Source organism: Ostrea edulis, chromosome 2, assembly GCF_947568905.1.
Source record: "Ostrea edulis chromosome 2, xbOstEdul1.1, whole genome shotgun sequence".
NCBI classification, from domain to species: domain Eukaryota; kingdom Metazoa; phylum Mollusca; class Bivalvia; order Ostreida; family Ostreidae; genus Ostrea; species Ostrea edulis.
The window spans coordinates 77,818,915-77,840,750 of NC_079165.1; the positions used below are offsets into that span (position 1 = coordinate 77,818,915).

The 21,836-nt window shown below is 34.5% G+C and overlaps 1 protein-coding gene and 1 long non-coding RNA gene across 10 annotated transcripts; both read right to left on the reverse strand.

Moving 5' to 3' along the window:
• Window positions 1-60: 60 nt before the first annotated feature.
• Window positions 61-20,713, reverse strand: LOC125678831 (cell adhesion molecule Dscam2-like). Of its 9 annotated transcripts, none has more exons than XM_048917542.2 (15): window positions 20,614-20,713; window positions 15,762-16,061; window positions 15,346-15,672; window positions 14,398-14,703; window positions 13,656-13,928; window positions 13,119-13,439; window positions 12,909-13,037; window positions 12,668-12,704; window positions 11,634-11,707; window positions 10,759-10,794; window positions 10,634-10,655; window positions 10,043-10,110; window positions 9,878-9,899; window positions 5,457-5,524; window positions 61-3,542 (listed from the first exon to the last, which is right to left on the reverse strand). In XM_048917542.2, exons 2-15 carry the CDS (start codon window positions 15,946-15,948, stop codon window positions 3,514-3,516), a joined length of 1,899 nt encoding a protein of 632 aa, XP_048773499.2. In that variant the 5' UTR covers window positions 15,949-16,061; window positions 20,614-20,713; the 3' UTR covers window positions 61-3,513. The 9 variants fall into 9 exon arrangements, 7 of the variants coding, with proteins under 7 accessions (XP_048773499.2, XP_048773494.2, XP_048773493.2 ...); XM_048917537.2 differs by lacking the exon at window positions 20,614-20,713 and adding an exon at window positions 20,298-20,587; XM_048917536.2 differs by lacking the exon at window positions 20,614-20,713 and adding an exon at window positions 16,877-17,042.
• Window positions 17,203-20,289, reverse strand: LOC125678852 (uncharacterized). Its single transcript, XR_008800119.1, has 4 exons — window positions 19,876-20,289; window positions 19,393-19,555; window positions 18,738-18,843; window positions 17,203-18,044 (listed from the first exon to the last, which is right to left on the reverse strand). It is a non-coding gene; the product is annotated as an uncharacterized LOC125678852 (long non-coding RNA).
• Window positions 20,714-21,836: the final 1,123 nt, after the last annotated feature.

Consider the following 21,836-nt stretch of genomic DNA (forward strand, 5'->3'; position numbering starts at 1 on the left):
AGAGGCAAAATACGGGAGTAAGTGACAGCTATGATTTTACTTTATCAGAGTGATGGACGTTTATAATCCCCCCCCCCCCCCCCCCCCCCATTATCTATGTAGAATAAATGCAAAGGATGGCATATCCATTGGAAATAACGACTTTTGATGTCAAAGATTGTATATCTCAGAATAATGATAATAAATCATCGTTTTGTTTTCATTTCCAATGATTTGTGACAAGTCTAACAAATATTTGAAAGTAATTTGATATTTCATATTCATTTTATGCTATTGCAAAGTTACTCTTTTTAACGTAGATCCACACTCCTGTGACGTCATAGGATTTTTCAAAGTCAATGATTTAATGATAGGAATATAAATTTTGTTGGAATCTGTTTCAACAGTTATTGTAAAAAATCTTGTTAGCCATAAAATATTTCAAAATTCTTAGTTATATTTGAATAGTCAATGATATGTTTCAAAATATTGAATCCAAGGACAATAACTCTGTTTTCATTCAATTATTTATCAAGTCCATAATGCGATAGATTTCCTTTATTTTTGACAAACATTTTACCAAGGTGATAAGGAATCATTATCTGTGTCTTTTCATGAAATTACATAAAATTTTAATCCCGAGTGATTTTAAATAACTCAGCTGTATGGTGCCAGACTTCAGTTTTTGATGGGGGTATACATAATCTGGAAGCTATAGATTTGAAATTATTAAGGAAAGGTATGGATTTTTTCCCATGAATAACTATAACAGATGTAACTGTATTAATATAAACAGAAAAAATGATATGTAAACCATGCTATAAGGAAAATGCGTCCACATTTGTTTGTTTTTTAACATTTTGGGGAATAACGCTAATTCATTAACTTTGCACATATTATTCTAAAACTTGATGAACATATTGAAAATGACATTTGTTTTAGTTATTGACATGTTTCCCGATAAATAAATGCAATTCAAAAAATATTTTGTTGTTTTTATTTTAAAATAACAACAAATAACTGTTTCCAATGAATTTCATAAAAATCTACATTGGGGTATATGACTTTAGTGGTGTATGTAATGAAAATTAATATGGAAACCCTTAACTGTTTTGCCTTTTTTCATTACTCTGAATGTTAATTTATTGATTCCAAACAAAAAAATGCTACCTAAACCCCAAAAATCCAGGACTAAGGACCCACCTTAAAAAGAAAAAAGTACAAAGTTTTTCCTCTTAAGATTTATATCTTTTTGTAGAATAGAAATGTTATCTCAAATGATATATCTTGATCATGTAAACGGTAATCCATAGTCAAATCAGTATGCCAAGAACGGGCTTAACAAAATGTATGAAACATATCCGACAGCGTTCACAGTTTTCCCAGTGATTACTATTCATTGGTATCTTTAACCGTCAATGGTAAACCAATGGTACCAAAGTTCATCAGAGGTAGTTACCATTTATAGATTTTCTTGCAGGCCGACCATATTCGTGGTAGAATTGTTAGCACGGGACTTTGGTTTATTAGCGACATCTTCAAAATGGCAACTACCTTTGGTAGAACAGTGAACGCAACCAATAGGTTGTATTGGTAAACTAGATAGTTATAACAACCACATAATTTCAGACTTTCAAGCGGGCCCTTATTTTCCTTATATTTCTACAACAGCCCTTATTTTCCTTTGGAATCCTATAAAAGCCCTAATTTTTTGTTGAAATTCCTACATTTTCAAATTTTGAAAGTTTAAATAAATTTGACATAAAGTAAGTGTTGGAATTTATTAAATTTAGTCTTAGTATACTTTCAGAAAATGAATATGTTGATTGAATGTACATCTCAGAAGACATATTGATGGTTATCGGCTATATTCAGCATTGATTGTGAGCCATGGGAGTCCACCTGAATTATATCATGGTTTGTGCTGAATGCTGAATATGGCTGTTGATGACCACTGGTATGATCTTCTGAGTGGGTAATTAGTTTTTGTATTTTTGCTCTTGCAAACGGTGAGTAAAACATTTTATCTTTCCTATTGATTTGTAGATTTAACCCTTATTTTTGTCTAAAAAGCCCTTAAAAATCCTTTAAAAGGCCCTTATTTTTTGAAAATTTTGCCCTAAAAATGGCCCTTATTTTTTGCAAAATGTCACTTGAAAACCTGTAATTTGTAAAATGCTTACTTTAAACGAGACTGTTGAAAGCCCTGTTCAGTAAACTACCTCAATTTAAAAACTGTTCTTATGCAGAACATATTCATATCTATCAAATTAGTTGAGAGACAAACACCATATGTAGTTGATAATGGTATATTGTTAGATAAAATGGGGAAGTTGACAGTGGAAAAGCTGAAATCATCCGTTTGTCAAAAAATTGATTAGTAAGTTTGCCGATAACATCTGTGTTCAATAAATTATCCAGGAACGAAGCAGATGCGAAAGACTGATATCTTTTATTTTGAGTTCACTGGGATATATCGAATTGACTTGAGTGAAAAAGAGTATTACTAATATAAAACTTTGATATACCTAAATGTCGAGTTAAATGTCACAACAAGAGAATTTTTTGTTCTCATGCAGAAGCTTTTGAATAAATTCTGCCTCGTAAGACTATAAAAACAGGTCAGCTATTAAAGGAACACAATTCGTTCCCATGGGAATTCCAACAGACTGTTTGAATACCTGATAACCAAAGACTATGTAGATATTGTTAATGAGGAACTCCAGCATCTTTCTAACATCAACGTCAGATTGCGTAATGCGTAGAATCCGAGTGATGTTTAACCAAGTAATTTTTGGATGACTTCAGCACAATATACGAATATTTCCGGGTTTCATTTTTGTTCTAAGAAGCCGCTGTCTATTATGTCCAAAAGCCTAGTTTTTAATTTATTGTGAGGAATGGTCGTGTAAACTGTCGAGAATCATACGTTTTGATGTTGTTGATTTTGGAAAAGTTTTGTGATTCAAATTTACTAAAAGTTCTATGGAATTATTTTTAGAATCCATATTTTAGTAATAATATAGTAATAATGATATCACTTTCCCAAAAATAAGAACGCACGGTTTTACAGAATTGAATGAGAACCTCCACCCGGAAGCATAGGCGAGTAATAGGTACATCCAGCATGTTTCAAAATGATTGTGGGCTGGAAGACAGGTAACTAACATTATCTGCTAGGACTGAGCTTTATGATGCAAAGTTGAATACTGCGAAATTGTTATTCATCTGTTGTAGTCCTTTTAAGAGTTTATTGATGAGCACTGTAAACAAAAATCCAGATGGCACACCTCCCTGAAGGATTCCTTCTTTTGTTCCACAAGAAACCACACTGACTTTTGCTGTTTACAATGGCAGCACTTTTACTGTAGTTATTGTCATCGATCAAGGATGACATTTTCCTTTAATGTATAACATCCGTTTTGGTTATTCAAGAAGTGATTATACAGTAGTTTCAATATTACGACAGAATGTTTCTTGTGGGTTTAACGGTAATGTAATACAGCTTTGGCCTTTACAAAGTCCTTGTGCGTTTTAGATGTTGGAGTATGGCTCATCTTGACCTATAACAAAATAATAATGGGACTACATGTACACAGTACTTATATAAAACTTCACAGCACCAATACACGTAAAAAACTTTTTACATACCGTAATTGCACATTTTCTGTCTTTTTGACATGTGTACGTATTATATATAATCATATCTTTCATAATCAAAGCATTTCGTGCTAATTTGAGAAACCTTATCAAGGTGTAGTGAGCCACTTTAAAATATTTCTCGAGGTATTTCCCCAATCCACCCTATCCCACAAAATGGGGAGTTGATGAAATCTATGATCATTGCCTTTGCAAAATCAGTAATACAGATGGCACAGTATGATGACCCTGAGTTTATGATATCTTTTATCACTAAGATAGATGACACAGTGTGGTGACCTTGCCTTTAGGACATCAGTAATATAGACGACACAGTGTGGTGACCTTGCCTTTAGGACAATAGTAATATAGATGACACAGTGTGGTGACCTTGCCTTTAGGACATCAGTAATATAGATGACACAGTGTGGTGACCTTGCCTTTAGGACATCAGTAATATAGATGACACAGTGTGGTGACCTTGCCTTTAGGACAATAGTAATATAGATGACACAGTGTGGTGACCTTGCCTTTAGGACATCAGTAATATAGATGACACAGTGTGGTGACCTTGCCTTTAGGACATCAGTAATATAGATGACACAGTGTGGTGACCTTGCCTTTAGGACATCAGTAATATAGATGACACAGTGTGGTGACCTTGCCTTTAGGACAATAGTAATATAGATGACACAGTGTGATGACCTTGCCCTTAGGACATCAGTAATATAGATGAGACAGTGTGGTGACCTTGCCTTTAGGACATCAGTAATATAGATGACACAGTGTGGTGACCTTGCCTTTAGGACATCAGTAATATAGATGACACAGTATGATGACCTTGCCTTTAGGGCATCAGTAATATAGATGACACAGTGTGGTGACCTTGCCTTTAGGACATCAGTAATATAGATGACACAGTGTGGTGACCTTGCCTTTAGGACATCAGTAATATAGACGACACAGTGTGGTGACCTTGCCTTTAGGACATCAGTAATATAGATGACACAGTGTGATGACCTTGCCTTTAGGACATCAGTAATATAGACGACAGTGTGATGACCTTGCCTTTAGGACATCAGTAATATAGATGACACAGTGTGATGACCTTGCCTTTAGGACATCAGTAATATAGACGACACAGTGTGGTGACCTTGCCTTTAGGACATCAGTAATATAGATGACACAGTGTGGTGACCTTGCCTTTAGGACATCAGTAATATAGATGACACAGTGTGGTGACCTTGCCTTTAGGACATCAGTAATATAGATGACACAGTGTGGTGACCTTGCCTTTAGGACATCAGTAATATAGACGACAGTGTGATGACCTTGCCTTTAGGACATCAGTAATATAGATGAGACAGTGTGGTGACCTTGCCTTTAGGACATCAGTAATATAGATGACACAGTGTGATGACCTTGCCTTTAGGACATCAGTAATATAGATGACACAGTATGATGACCTTGCCTTTAGGACATCAGTAATATAGATGAGACAGTGTGGTGACCTTGCCTTTAGGACATCAGTAATATAGATGACACAGTATGATGACCTTGCCTTTAGGACATCAGTAATATAGATGAGACAGTGTGATGACCTTGCCTTTAGGACATCAGTAATATAGATGACACAGTGTGGTGACTTTGCCTTTAGGACATCAGTAATATAGATGAGACAGTGTGGTGACCTTGCCTTTAGGACATCAGTAATATAGATGACACAGTATGATGACCTTGCCTTTAGGACATCAGTAATATAGATGAGACAGTGTGGTGACCTTGCCTTTAGGACATCAGTAATATAGATGACACAGTGTGGTGACCTTGCAGCTTACCTTTCTGTGTAATTGTGTCGCGTTTCTTCTCTGTGTATGATGTGTCTGTCAGCTCAATGTATTCCGCTCTAAAATATGACGTGCATAAGAAATCATCTTTTTGTTAAAAGAAACAAATCAATTGCAGAGATTTAATACTTCTATCTACAGTATATCCATGGTTGCATGATAGCACTGGTCGAGGTTACAATCCTGAGTGTAGATTTAATTATTGATTTCTGGTCAATCGGATTAAATGTCTGTGAAAAAGTGAAGATAACGATCAGTGATCAATCTCATAAATGCTATGAAGAATACTGAATTAAGAGTAGGGTAAAACAGACTCCTGGAAACACCATAGGTGAAATTAGCTGCCTAGAAGGAGTAAACATCCCCTGTTGACCGGTCACACCTGCCATGAGCCCTATATTTTTATCAGGCAAACGGAGCAATCCTAGTTAACATCAGTATAAAGTACGGATTAACAATTGGTATGAAACACGTCAGACACCGCTCCATCTAATGACAGGTTTTATTTGTAAACCAGATCATTATCGCAACCATGGAATTTGCGAAATGCTGACTTTGAACGAGACTGTTGAAATACCTGTAGCATCAACGTATTTGTCAGTAGCCTGTCTAGATTTACAAATCGTTGATACAGAGAACATGATCTCGCACATCGAATCGGTAGAGAAATATAAACATCATATGCAGGTGGTAATGTAATTTTGAGACATGAGTATAGGAAGTTGACGATGAGGCCGAATTTATCCCGTTTGTCATAAGTTGAGATGTTAGTTTGTTGTTAATATCACTATTCAATAAAATATCCAACTATGAAACAGATATAGAAGAATTATGAGAAGTCTTTTATTTCGGTTTCACTGGGCTATATATCGAATTGATATAAGAATGACAATAGAGAAAGCGTCGTCGATATATACTGATCAAAAACAGAAAAGCATAGTATTTTTTCGCTATACATATCTTTTCAAATAATTTCTTTGTAAATCTAGAATGAATCGTCTGATCACTCCTTCTTTTAAAAATGCACATTTGAAGTTATTGTTCACTGGTTACACATTTCTATGGAATTTGAGGAAAATAAAACTCTTGTAACTCTCTCTCTCTCTCTCTCTCTCTCTGTGTGTGTCTCTGTGTGATTGGAATGGTAAAAATATTTTATATCAACGTTCATGCACGTCTCTTCAATTTTGATTGAATATAATGCTTAAACGTTCAAAACTTTTTATTTTGGGGAACATCTGTAACGGTCCCCGTTTCAATTAGAACTGATGACCGACTTATTTCCAAGTGTTTCATCGTATCGTACCTTTTAAGATAAAAGTTTAACGACCTACAACTTATGTTCTAGTATTCTAGAATCTTTTATCAACGCACGTTTTCTTACAAAACCTAGACATGTTAGTTTTCATTCTTTTGCTTTTTTCTGTTCTTGTTCGTGCCCTTATTGAGACTGACGATGGTGAAACAATTAATCTTTCCGAAATCCTGAGAAGAATTGATGATTTAGAAGACAGACTTCAAATACAAGAACGGATAAATGAAGAGCAGAATGATATTTATATGACGTTTGCAGCCTGAGAAGGGAAATGGAAACCACCTTCCTGAGGATGAGAAGAAAACATCTATGGACACTGAGAAGTACAACAAAAATCAATAGATGAAAATGGATATAGAAAATAAAACCCATTTCGCTGATGATAATATCCAAGGTCCAAATATGGAACGTGCATTGCGAAATTCAAATAATGCCCCACGATCTATCAAGCATTCAGAAACATTTTCTAAAGTTGTTTGGAATAGAATTCAGAGGAAAGCTCTAGCAGGTTTGTTTTGATCGTATACTATATATTCTGATCCATAGCCGGTGTTGCCTTCAGTCTCAATAAGATTTTAACCATATCAGCTATAACTCTGAAAATATTTTTTGGGTAAAAATAGACTATAATAGTTCTGCACGTAACTAATTAAAACAATTTCTAAGATTTTATCAAAATAAAGATTTAAATTTTATCAAATATATAGCATTATATAGAAATAAATTTTTGTACGAGAAGGCAATTCTTTCATAGTTTTCTAACGCAAATATTGATAACGGAAGTTAATAGACCGTAATTTTTTCTGTCATGGAAATGGTAAATCTCTATTATATAACAAAATTTTCAGCACCAAAATGACAGCTAATATTGCTAAATAATATTTACCTAAAGTGAATAATAATGTAAAACTTAAAATGAACGAAAATTAAATCACATGCATTCAAACTAAGTAAAGAACGTGAATTTGATCCCTACAAGTGGTGTAGCATTTTATTCGTTTATGTCACATCCGGAATCAAGCCCTGGTAAGCATCAGACGATAATATTTGACAACGAAGTTACGAATGTTGGTGGGAATTCCAATCACCACGCCGGGATTTTCATATCATCAGAAAACGGCGTCTACACCTTTTCATGGTCAATACACTGTTACTCTAGTAGTGGTAGTGGGATAAGCACGCAGTTAGTTATTAATTCGAATCCTGTAGGAGCGTCATATTGTAGTGGAATGGCAGGACAATATGCTCATACATCGGGAAATGTTGTTGTAGAGATCAGTCAAGGATACGTAGTTTATCATCCGAGTGACAGTATCGCAGGACAAATATGGAGTGGTGATGGCCTTAGATCGACCTTCAGTGGATGGAAACTTTTCTAGTAAACTAATCTAAATTAATGGTTAGGTTTTGAAAATAAATATTTAATTTTGTTCTGTTTCATATTGTGCTTTTCTCTTACCATTACGTCCTGCGTCTGATTGCAAATACTTCAATAAACATATGTGGTATATGAAGAAGTAAGGATAACAAACAGTGATCAATCTCATAAATCCTATAAAGAATACCAAGCAAGAAAAAAGGGAAAATACGGATTCCCGGAAAAAAACAGAGGTGGGATCAGGTATGTAGGAAGAGTATTCTGTAGTCAAAAGCATTATGTAAAGAACGGCATAAAACACATTTGGCATAAAACACGTCATACATCAATGTATTTGTAAATTAGATCATCATAACGACCATACAATTTGCGAAATGCTGAATTTAAACGAGATTATTGAAACCTCTGCCCAATCATCTTATTTGACAGGAGCCTGCCTTGATTGATTGATTGATCGTACGGAGAACATATTCTCACGTATCGAATTAATCGAGAGACATGACGTCATATGCTGATAATAGCAAATTGCTACATAAATGAAAAGGTGAAGATAACGAACAGTGATCAATCTCAGCTTCTATAAGGAATACAAAATAAAAAGTTTGGCAAACATGGACTCTGGATATACCAGAGGCGGTATCATGTTCCTAGGAGGAGTAAGCATCCCCTTTCGACCCGTCACACCTGCCGTGAGTCCAGTATCTTGATCATGTAAACAGAGTGATTCGTAGTGAAAATCAATGTGTCAAAATGGCCTTATAATCGCTATGAAACACGTCAGATAGCATTTGACCCAATGATAGGTTGTATTGACAAACTAAATCATTATAACGACCATAGAATTTGCGAAATGCTGATTTTAAACAAGACTGTTGAAACCTCTGTAATATCAACTTGTTGGTTAGTGACCTGCCTTGATCTAAAAACTGATCATACGCAGAACACGCTCTTGCATATCAAATCAGTCGGAAGATATGAAAAGCATATGCTGATGATAATGGAATATTACTACTAGTTGAAGATGAAGCTGAAGTCAAATAGTTGAGTTGTTAGTTTGCCATTAATATTCATTTTCGATAAAATATCGAAATACGAAGCATATGAGTGATGTGAAAGACTCTGTGGTGCATTTTATCTTGAGTTCACAGGGATATATCGTATTGACTTATAAATGGAAATGATTATTGTTGATAGATGAAACGTCGTCAATATATCTAAATGTCGAATTGAAGGCCCCAGCAATATATTTTTTCTTCTCATATACAAGCTTTTGAATAAATTCTGCCTCGTAAGATTATAAAAATAGGTCACCTAAAAAGGAGTACCATTCGTGCCCATAGGAATTCCAACAGACTGTTGGAAGACCTGATCACCAAAGACTTTGAAGATGTTGTCAATGAACCCCAACATATTTTTAATTTCAACTTCACAGTACCTGTACGTGGAATCAAAGTAGTGTTTAACAAAGTAATTTTTTGAATGACTGATCATTAGATATGAATATTCCCCTTTTTGTTAAAGAAGCAACTGTCTATGATGTCAAAATGTCTAATCTTTCATGTATCGTGTGGAATTGTCGTGTAAAGTGTTTAAAAGTCATACGTTTTGATGTTGATTTGAGAAAAGTTTTGTGATTCTTTAGAATGTTTTAGAGTCCACAATTAATTTACAACACGTTGGTATACGTTGTGGTACAATACTAAAGAGCATGATACACACCTCTCAGGTTTGTGATGAGAATCTGTAAATATAATTAAACACATTGCAAAACCTTATTTACAACAATACCGCAAAATACAATGTTTACTGTGAAATTTACAATTATTGATTATAAAACCAACATCAACATTTGCATCAGTCTATATATAGCCATTTAAATCTTACCATCTGCTGCAGAGGCGTCGCGCCTGTCCTCTGTTTTTGCAGTGCTAATTAACTCCGTATATTCTGCTCTAAAATATGGCATTAATTAATTACTTTTATTCCAAGAAACGTTCAATCCTAGTTCTAATTTAATGTTAGAGATGCCATGAATTGAAATCGACTCCAATCATAATACATAGCTTGTTAATACTGAAAATTACGTTAAACATTCATAATATAGTTTTGGTGAAATCAAAGATTACATTAATTACATTAACCAATCAGAATGTACTTCTTGTAAATATTTACCAATGAAAGGTGAAGATAATGAACAGTGATCAATCTTATAACTCCTATAAACAATACAAAATAGACAGTTGGGCAAACACGGACCCCTGGACACACCAGAGGTGGGATCAGGTGCCCAGGAAGAGTAAGCATCCCCTGTCAACCGGTCTCACCCGCCCTGAGCCCTATATCTTGATCAGGTAAACGGAGTTATCCGCAGTCAAAATCAGTGTGTCAAGAACGGCCCAACAATCGGTATGAAACACAATCAAATTGCATTCCTTATTAAAACTGAAGATTACATTATCCAATCAAAATACAAACCGTGTGTCTGTTTGAGAGGGGGCTGTAAATAAAATTTTATGGATATTTTAAAACACTTGATTGTGATTAACTTGATTTTAAAACAATTGAACTTATTAATGATTTACATACAACAGTACAGTTACCTTCAAGTTTTTCGTATACGCCAGTCTTCTGGATATCTGTAATTATAACCCAAGGGTATCAGTACATCAAAATGAAATTCATCCTCCCCCCCCCCAAATTGGAATAAAGTGCAAGCGAATGGCTTCCATACCTAGACAGAACACAAAATTCAACATTTGTTTGTTTCGATAATTTTTCATTCATATACAGATTACAACACCTTTAGGTGAATTGCCTCAAATTCTGAACTATATATAGCAGTCAGGGCCCTAGCAGTGAGGGGTCTTTAACGAGCCAATTCCTACTGTGACACTGGACCTCCGTGTTTGAGGTGATATGATCTAATGGCGGGTACTTGACAAATACGGGTGACTACTGATTAGTACAGGTTTATTTTAACTGTCTGAAGTTGACGTGGGAATAAACAATCTAGAAATCAATTTAATGAATTTATTAACTTGTACAATATAATTTTATCAAATAACGCAATATAAACTACTAAGATATCGCTACAACACTATAAATTGTTTGTTTTAAACGCTAGTACTTAATATCGAGAAATGACTAGTAAACTTCAAATCGCGAGAACTTGAATTCGCTAGCGGTATGTTAATCAAGAGTTTCTACATGTATTTTAACAATATAAAAAAAGCGAGTAATTTTATTTTTACAAATGATGCTATTCACGAAATTATGCGATAATAATTTCTTTACGTACATTTAGGAATTTCCGCCTTTCCTGCAGTATAACAATTAGAATGTGAAGAAAATTCTTTTCTCACAGTCATACCACTGTATTGTGATGTCAAGCGTAACCAGAACCAACGAAATTCATACATTTTTAAAATTAAGATTTCCTGGATTCATTAGAAAACAAAGACAGTGAAAACATTACCTGTGTTAGAAATTCCCTGATACTGATGATCTTCAACGGGAGATAACTGATCCACGTACTCCGATCTTTGAGGTCTGTTTAAAGAAATTGTTTTTTGAGAAATGATTTTTGTTAAAGTAAAAATTGATACTCAAAATGAAACACACAATCAGAAAATTTTATCAAAGGTCATCTCCGACACATTTCGCTTTTTTGATTCTATGACTGCTACCCAAACAAAATCTTTTCAAGAAATGTATCTGATTATGAATTACAAGTAGACTGGTAAGTAAACTTTCTCACTTTACGGCGCGAGCGGGATTCGAACTCGCGCCGACCAGAGGTGAGAATCACACGGCATCTCACCTCTGTCGGTGCGGGTTTGAATTCCGCTCTCGTCAGTAAGTGAGAAAGTTTCCCAGTTTACTTTCGGAAGGTCGGTGGTCTCTTCTCATGTACATTGTATCTGGGTTCTCTCTTCCACCAATAAAAACTGGGCGCCACCATATAACTGAAAATTATTGAGTGTGGCGAAAAACAGCAAATCAATCAATTATAAATATGATTTAAAATATTCCCTGAATAGTTTAACATTGAATCCAATGAAAAATGTATGTTACTGGCATTATACAATTATTTAAAAGACATTTGACTGGCATCTTAACATAGCTACATGTACATAAACAGGTCGAACTCTGCCGTAGTTCTGTTTTCTTTAACACACGTGTAGTGGAAGAATATGCTAGAAATGTTTCGATATCTAAAACTTGCGGCGACAATGTGAAAAATGCGGAAAAATACTTAAATCAAGCGCTGTTTACCCCGACTGGACCAGTAGTCCTCCGTTTCCCCCAGAGAGCTACTGGCCTGCAGCCACTCCATTACCAGCCGCTCCATATTCATATCTTACAAGAAACAATCTCCCCACGATGATTCACAGGCAATTAACATCGCTTGGGGTCGAATTTACTATTAAAGAGTACTCTTTATATAGTAAATTCTACCCCAAGCGGTGCAATTGCCTGTGCAATGATCTAAAAGACAAAACTGCTCACCTTTCAATGCTATCGTCCCTAGGTTTTTGAGGGTTGCCTACAAATAATATTCCCCTCGTTATATGTTAAATTGTAGAAAGAAAACTCGTGTTAGATGTGGATGTATTTGGATTGCACTAAGTTTTTAGAATATTGATAATTTCTTTGCTTTTAAAATTTAGATCACCTTCATGAGTAGTCACATTGTAAAATGGCATGCGATTCAGAAAGCAGCTACATTAAGCTATACTTGTAAGCGAACCTTCAGAATTCATTGCTTTCCTGTATCTAATCAGCATTGAAACACTGATCACCACTAAAATAATGATGAATAACAATCCACCAATAATCCCACCGATTATCTCCCCCTGGTTACAGTCAGCATTTGTGCCTGCAAAATGGAAATCATCGCGTGGCTATTAAAAAATTATACATTTCATGGAACCAAAATTTTGCTAATTACAGAATTTACCTTCTACTTTAGCTTCATTTTCCGGGTTTGTGAAACAGGAGATATTATCAGATAATGTAATTCCGTGTAGATTTGAAGCCAGCACTCTGAATATGTACGGTGTGTTCGGCTTTAAGTCGGTCACGTGATATATATTGATGTTAGATTTCGTTCTGTTCACTTCTTTGTAAGTTATATTCACAAATCTATTAATATCTCTTTGGATGCACTGAAGTGTTTCTTGTGTGATATGTGGAGAGTCTGTGGATGAAGAAATCCACACAATGTCAGCATATGTAGATCTACATACAACGTGAAGAATCTCCGGGGCTAGAGGTGCCACTGAAATCAAGCGCAAAATACTTTACGGTTAACTTTATTCCAAAGAATAAAAATGTTGATATGATTTGAACGATTTGCAAATAAGAAATGAAGACTTGTATATTTCATCATCCGTTCGAAGCCTTGTCATTTGAAAACTATGTCTGTAATGTAGTGATGTAATGTAATATGGACAAGATATTGACGAAACCTTAGACAAAAATAACCAAATCTTACACTGCACATTGATATCAACAGAACCGCTAGAGTTTCCAAAAGAGTTCGTGGCTGTACATACATATGTACCACTATCCTCCATTTTCGCGGTTTTGATGACGTAAATCTGAGAAGATGATACCAAAGAAGAATTGCGTGAATTCCATTTCACCCATCTGTACGTTAAGCTGTTTACTGGACTTGTGTTGTCGACACAACAATATAGCCAGACCTGGCTCTGTCCAACGACGACATTTAGAGTACTGACCGGAAGGATTTGGACTTCTGAAATGTCTAAAATATGCACGAGTCTTTCTTGAATGAAGAGATGAAATAAGGTTATAAAAATATGACAAAATGACGTGGAGTTATTGATTCAATCAAACTGCAAAATTGTATCAACCATGATGAAGAGTTTATGCAAAGTTTACGTACAGGGCTATGCTTATCAAATTTACTTACTTTCCTAAAAACAAAATATTATTATCAGTAGTTATATCTGCAATAATTAATTGCTATTCAAAGCTTAAAATGAATCTTGTTTGGCTGCTTAATTATTTTTTTTTACATTTCTATTTTGTTTCAACCTTGAACAAGTACACATATACACGAACGTTTTCCATTTCGGAATATCGTTCGTTAAGAATGTGCAGGCAAATTCCATCGAATTGGTAAACGTAGAATGTATAAAGATAAGAAGTACACTTAAGTTCGTCTTTATCATATCCGAGCTGACAAACTAACATTAAAATATATTACATACATCTGACGTTTAATTTGTATCTCATTGATTCCACATCCTGTTCCGGTATGTTGCTGGCTGCGCAGTGCACCTCTTGATCGTTGTCCTCGGCTACCCCAGTATACGGTAAAACTGAGGTTGTTCTCACTAGGTAGCCATTCTTAGTCTCTGTTGTAGATGTGGCCTGACTAGTTATGTCTGAAGACGCCTTGTACCACGTGATGTTGGCGGGCGGGTTGCAGAAATCCGTCTGACAGGTTAGAGTTACTATTTCATCAATGTTTACAGTAATCCGAGTTGGTTTCAAGACGACAGAAGATACAGGAACTAAAAAAAAGCCAATTGTCAAAATATGAATCTTTAAATGCCATTCATATTTAGTTTCCGCCTTTTACCGATTGAAATAATATTTGAATTCATATTTTCAAAAGGGCATTATATAAGATTAATCAATATCAACTATACACATACGTAGGTTGGTAGATCGATTGTTTTGTGTCCCGTCGGGCATTTTTCACTCCTAATGAGACGCTACACATACGTATAGATTTATCTACACATGCGTAAGATTGTTGTAAGGTAGATTTATCTACTCTGAAGTTGTCCGACTTACGTGTACATTTATATATTTTGATTTTCACATTGTGACTCTTATTGCAAATATTTCATATTTACATTAAGCACCTTTGAGCGTACAAAGTGTATGAAAAGGGTGCTATATAAATATGATATTATTATTATATATTTCATATTTACATACATTTCACATTTACGTCAACATATTTCAATTTCTGGTATCATATGTTACCTTTTTAAAAGATCTACATGGACAGGAAATATATGAGATGCAAAACTATTGTAATTTGAGGATAATTGTGTCTATTATTACTGTTTTATAGTTTTTTGCATAAACCACATAGAAATTCAATAGTTGATCTTGAAATGAACCAATTACGGTCATTGAATTACCCTGTACAAAGATTGTAGTACTGGTGTTCCAATATCCTTGGATGAATGCTCTGCTGCAGTAGACGACTTGGTTATGAATGGGGTTTAACAATGTCAGGAAGAACTTCCACGGATTCTCAAAGTTACAATCAAGGAACGCAGCCTGTGTTCCATTTTGACATGATTTGAAGGAGCCTCCACCAGTGCCGTATATAACGCGATTTCCCTGACCATCAATCGTAAAGAACTGATATATTCCACTAGAATGATTTGACTGACAGGTCAAGACTATGGTTTCTCCTTCTCTAACTGTGGCAGGAGTCTGGGGACGAATTGTAAGTTCTGGACCTTAAACGAAATTTGAAACATGTATATGTTTGACAAATTATGCTACCATCTCCTTGCAAAGTTGTTGGCATTTGATTCTGCGGACTTACTTTCTATCATTAGAGTTCTATTGTCAATCGTGAGGAGTCCAAACGTGTAGAAAAATATCCCTCCGTCTTCTTCAGTGGCGCTACTGATGCACACAGATATATGGGAATCATTGGTTTGGCAAGAAAATGATCTGCTCCAAGCAGCCGGGAATGTGATGCCCACTTCTTTACTTCCACTAAACTGCATGCATAAAACCGAATTCTCTCGCTTGATAGCTCTATCTGTGTTTGTTTCGGCTTGGGAAAATGAAATGCATCCACTTTCTCCCTTTTCTAGATAGACGATATTTGAGGCAGAACCTTGAAAATAATACAGAATGAAAGGCTATTGTGACAATGTACTATTATCCATGAAGAATATTTCCCTGTTTGCAATTAGATAAGCAATTTATAATTTAAAAATTAGTATAATTCACATCATAGACTTTAATCATAGAACTCACAGAGGAGTTTGAGTATGATGTAAAAGACTAATCGTTTGTTGACTTGAGGTAAGAGTGAAACAAATATTGATCGATTGTATCTTGCTTAACGTTCATCTTGATATTTTTTTCTCACTCATTTGGGGACGTCACCAAGACCGGTGAAGGGCTGCTCGACGCTTACGGCCATTGAGCAGTGAGGTGGGTTTTTTTTTTTTTTAGCGTGCCGCACCTACTATGACACGGGACATCCGTTTTTAAGGTCATCTCCGAGGACCCGTGACATTCACACCTGATGCCGAGCGTTTGACGATGGAACTGTCACTACCTGTTTTAACGAATTAAGTCTGTCGCGGCCGGGATTTGAACCCCGACCTTCCACATGCGGGACGACTGCTATACCTCTATACCACCGCGGCGGTCGTGAAACAAAAAAGACATCGAGTATATTTGTTGGGGTTAAACGATACCCATTACTACGCTTATACGTCTGTGTGTATTGGGGAAGTCACATCATATTCACATTACTCACATGAGGACTTATAAGATTTCCAACATCATCTATATTGTCGTCGCACCCATATGGAAAAGCAGTGACTTCTGTCTTGATCACAAGGACTTAATATCGATGGTAAAAATTCTATCATATAAATAATTGGAACCAACCACATTGCCTAATTGCGTAATACTTACCGGATTTCCAAAATAAAACCAGACACGACAATACAACATTGAGAATGGTAATGCTTTTCTTATCCATTTATTCGTCAATTTACTTCCGGGTTTTTGTGTGACCTACATTTCAAGGTGTATGGAAATAAAATTTAAATGCATTCCTTTCCTTCATGAAATATTAAGTTGGGATATCTCCTCGACATGATTTATACACAATAAGAAGTTACAGTGTCGTATATCTTCCTATTTTCAGTTTCCTTCCTCATAAAATTTCGATCTAACGTTCAGCACTAAGTCTTCCCCATATATATATATATATATATATATATATATATATATATACACCCAGGTAACACAGAAACGTTACAGAAACATTTTAGAAACGTTTCTTTTAAAAGCGTGAAAACATTTTTTAAAAATGTTTTTAAAACGTTTTTTTTGTATGGCGCCAGAAACAGAATGGAAACGTTTTGAAAAACAGTTTTCGAAAACGTTTTTTTATCGTTTTGTAAAAGCGTTTTCAAAATATTTCTCTTAAGCATTTTCAAGACGTTGTTTGAAAACATTTTAAAAACATTTTAATTAAATGTTTTATAATAATATAACAAAACGTTTTCAAAACAATATTATGAAATGTTTTCAAAACAATATTATGAACTGTGTTCAAAACATTGTTATAAGATACTTTTAACGGTAAAATATCATTTTTTAAACATCCCTATTTTCAAAAGTTGCAATAAACTATATGAAGCATTGTATTCAATCTTATTTGATTAGTGTTTACTTTTTTCTTTTCTGTTATTCTTTGATTTTTGTTTTTAGCATGTGGGAATGACGATGGATGCAAAATGACATTTAAATACCACTGTCCTGTGGAGATATGGATTCAAAAGATATTATTTAGAGTTTAAAATATTTACTATTTAGATATGAAAAAAAGGCAAATATAACAGTAACATTGGATTTTAAAAAACATAGTGGGGAATTTTTAAAGTCTTGTAAGTCATTCTCTGTTCTCTGGGATTTCCGAAACACAGTGTAGAAATTTGTAACGTCTCACAATCAGTCATCCTCTGTTCTCTGGAATTTCCGAAACACAGTGTAGAAATTTGTAACGTCTCACAATCAGTCATCCTCTGTTCTCTGGGATTTCAGGCAAGCACCTCCGCCTCTTTTCCTTTTGTTTCTATATTTAAAAAAGATAACAGATAAATGAGAGTTTACATATATGAGGGAACGACCATAAATTTGTTGTAAATTTCATACAGGTCTAACATTGTTGGGTTTATTTTGGAGCTTGACATTTATATATATTTATCTATAACAACCCTATAAAGTAGACCAAAAAATGTTAAAGAACAACAGATGCTATCAATTGACAATCTTCTCATGGAGGGACATGAATATTTATTTAATACATCGGCTTTCCCCAATAGTATCATGCAAGTCGCAAGTACATTCAAAATAATGGAAACTCCAACAGAGTTTTGCGAAACTATATGTCCACATTTTGTGATATTAGAAGAACGTCAGAATTGATGTCAAAGCAAAATGTATTTATAAATGTTTTAATAAAAATAAAAATTCCAATCCAATGAAATCAGATCAATGAAGAAGGGGCCTTGTTATTTTGAAGGCCACTTGTTGTTGGATGTATCTGTGTGAATTTTGTTGAACCAAATGTACATAACGACCTATTTGGTTTCATCAGTGAAGCTAGAGCCAAAATCTGGAAGTGTACCAGCGATACAGACATCTATCGAAAGTTTTGTTTTAAAAAAATGGTGGTTTGTTGTGAAAATGGTCTCTTGTTAATTAACTTTGAACATCATGTCTACCTATTAAATGAATTCTAAATTAAATTATTAATAAAACATACCTTCATGTAATTGGAGCCTCCTGGTTTATTCGGGGCACTTCTTAACACCTCATTCTTTAGTTCTTCCACTGAAATTTGTTTTTTTTTTAAGCTTTTCTTCCAGCACCTACAAAAAAGTTGTTAGTTTTTACTAGATCCACTTGCACTATTTTAAATTGTACAAACATATTACTCTATTTAATTGACCTGATCGGTTATGGGTCAATTATTTCGGGGTTGTTCTTTAAAACTTTAACAATAAGTCCGAGAGAGTTCAACTCCGCAAGATCAGGTCAATATTATAGAGTAATAAAATCATGTAACGGTCCTATACTCAGAATACCATAAGTATACTACTTTTACATAGTTCAACTTATATGCATACATTTATTTATAGGTAAAAATGTCAAAAATGTAAATCAATGAAGCTGAAAAAATGTCACCTTGATGCTGACCTACCATAATTTTACTAAAATGCCAAAATACCAGCAAACATATTAAAAAGACACCATTTTGAAAATTTTCTTATTTCTTACATTTAACCAGGAATACCGTTTTTATACATTACTGTTCCCAAATTTGAATGAAATTTTGTCCAATACCTGTCATGTGAGAGGTTTATTTATACTGATTTACTTTCAGTAAAATAACTTACACTTAAGAAAAAATCACTAACCTATAACAATAGTAAATAATTTGGTGTCCATAAATCTAGCCTTGCCCTTTTGGCCAGTGCCACTGAACTGGCTCATGCATCCATTTGTCATGCATGTCCGCATTATCTTTCTGCATATTTTTGCAGCATCACTACCCCCTTGGAGACTGGCAAGGACATTCAACTATAAAGTTAAAAAACATGCAATTAAAAAAAATCAAATGATATCTGAAGTTTGAATAGATAATTAATTATTTATAAAATTGCAATTATTATGACTATTAATCAACAAGCTACTATAGAATTTTAGCAAGAATTCTCTCTTTTTTTTTATCTTACTTTTCAAAAAATACAAATGAATGCTTGAATGTCTTTATAATATGATGTTAGTGTATTGAATACTAGTCAAAGAACTGGAATGCACATGAACACAATTTATGTTTTGAGATTTAATCATTTTTTCAACAATAATGACTGAGGTAATGTTAAAACAAATGTCCTTACTAGTCTCTTCCGGAGGGCATCATCAATTTGTTCTTCAAATACGCAAGATCACGACTACTTTTTCCGTCTTGGTTTTAAATTTTACTTCCCCCTTTCAAAGTCTCGCGAGGCCCAGAATATGCGAGAATTTGGGCATGTTGGTAAATAGTACCAGTTCTGCAACATTTATCATGATCGATTCACCTGATTTTAACAATGGTGCACTATCATTGCATTGTAGTATCCTGTAGTAATGATTCAAGAAAGAAACAAAATACGCAGAAATATCCACAAATGATAGATTTTAATGGAAATGTGGTGGATTTTCCCCACTGCTGTCAGCCAGGAAATTCCCAAAGCCGAGAAGAGCTTGCGTCAAACAAATATCTTCACGAGCCAAATTCAGGAGTTCATTTTTCCTGTATCCAGACGTTTTTACACACCTTTCATTAAAAATGCTTTTAATTGTGGAAAGTACGGGTTAAATCGTCTTCCGATGCCATGTTTGAATAAAAAAAAAATGCCCAAGATCGACACGCTTTTCCGGACTTCTTTACAAGAGAGTTCCGCTAACTCGATATTTACGATCTTGCGTATTGTTGAAGTGCTTCTATGCTGCTAAGCGGCCTTGGCATTATGTCCGTAATTTTTTCATCTTCATCTAGCAATGCAGCTTTCAGTACTTTGATGTCTTTCTGCAAAGATATAGAAATGTTTCTGTTCATCATCTTATAAGTTGCTTTCATCTAGCGGGCTCACCTACTTAGTCTACTGTAAATGATGAGGTATTATTCGTATAAAAAGATTAAAATTCCAATTAACAGATTAAAGTTTACAGGCCACACAAATTTTCATCAACTACCGGAAGAGATATTTAGCGAGAAAAGGGAGCTAATCGCAATGAAATAATAATATTCTGAACATATGACGGACCAGTTCCGGTCTTGCAATGCTTTTTGAAATCGACGAATTATCGATGGAGTAATTAAAGATTAATAAATGTATACCTGTTGCTACGAAAGCCATAAAAAATTTTATTCGTTACAAATTATTTTACTTTATAATGACATTTGATTAGTTCAGTTAATACAGAGACATTGATATATTGTATATTAATGTCTCTGGTAAGCAAAAATAACACATTCTATACCTGATACGATCTCTACCAATAAAATGAACAACTCGAGGAACAACTATAAAATGCAGAAGCAAGTTTCAGCAATATAAAACTTTCCGATTTAATATTCAAATTGAGACATGAACTGAGGTGAAAATCCTCAGAGTGAAAATCAACTGATTACAGAAGTACAATACAATATGACTTATTTTTTAATTAGTCATAAATATATTTTTCAATAAAACTTATAAATTATAAAGCGATTCTTTTCTTTAATATTTTATATACAAGTATACTTACATTTTGAAGATGTTTTCACTGTTTCTCTTTGTTTCTTTCCACTAAAAATGCACACGCACAGATTCTGGCTTGTAATATGAGACTGTATTTACTGATAAAAATCTGTTCTGACCAAGCCTTAGATTAAAACACAGCATGTGGCATGTCCACATCTTGTCGTTGCTATGGGGATGACACCATGAGGCAGAGTATATCAGTAAATAGTTATAGGTTATAGACTTTGTATGGGAAAATATGACGACCGATTTTTTTGGCGCGTAGACGGACCGAGCTTGCGAGGTCCGTTCGCGACAAAAAACGAGGTCGTCATATTTCCCATACAAAGTGTATAACCTTTTTATTATATACTTTCAATTTCATTTAGAAACTAACAATAATTTTATTTTTAACAATAACTTTATCGGTTTAACTGAGTAAAAGATGAAAAATTTGAAAATTAACGGCGTAGAAATTTGATTGTGACGTAATGTTTGCGGGCCGGAATGTTTCCGGGCATATATCGTGTGATATATGCCCGCAAACTTTTAAAGAAAAAAGAAGAGATGAAATTGAAAGTATATAATAA

Coding starts and splice junctions, on each gene's coding strand:
- LOC125678831 (XM_048917536.2), bottom strand. CDS start 16,943: ATGGATAAGAAAAGCATTACCATTCTCAATGTTGTATTGTCGTGTCTG. Junction 16,062..16,876: donor GGTTTTATTTTGGAAATCCG/GTAAGTATTACG, acceptor ATTATTTTCAAG/GTTCTGCCTCAAATATCGTC. Junction 3,543..5,456: donor CGACACAATTACACAGAAAG/GTAAGCTGCAAG, acceptor ATTTTGTTATAG/GTCAAGATGAGCCATACTCC.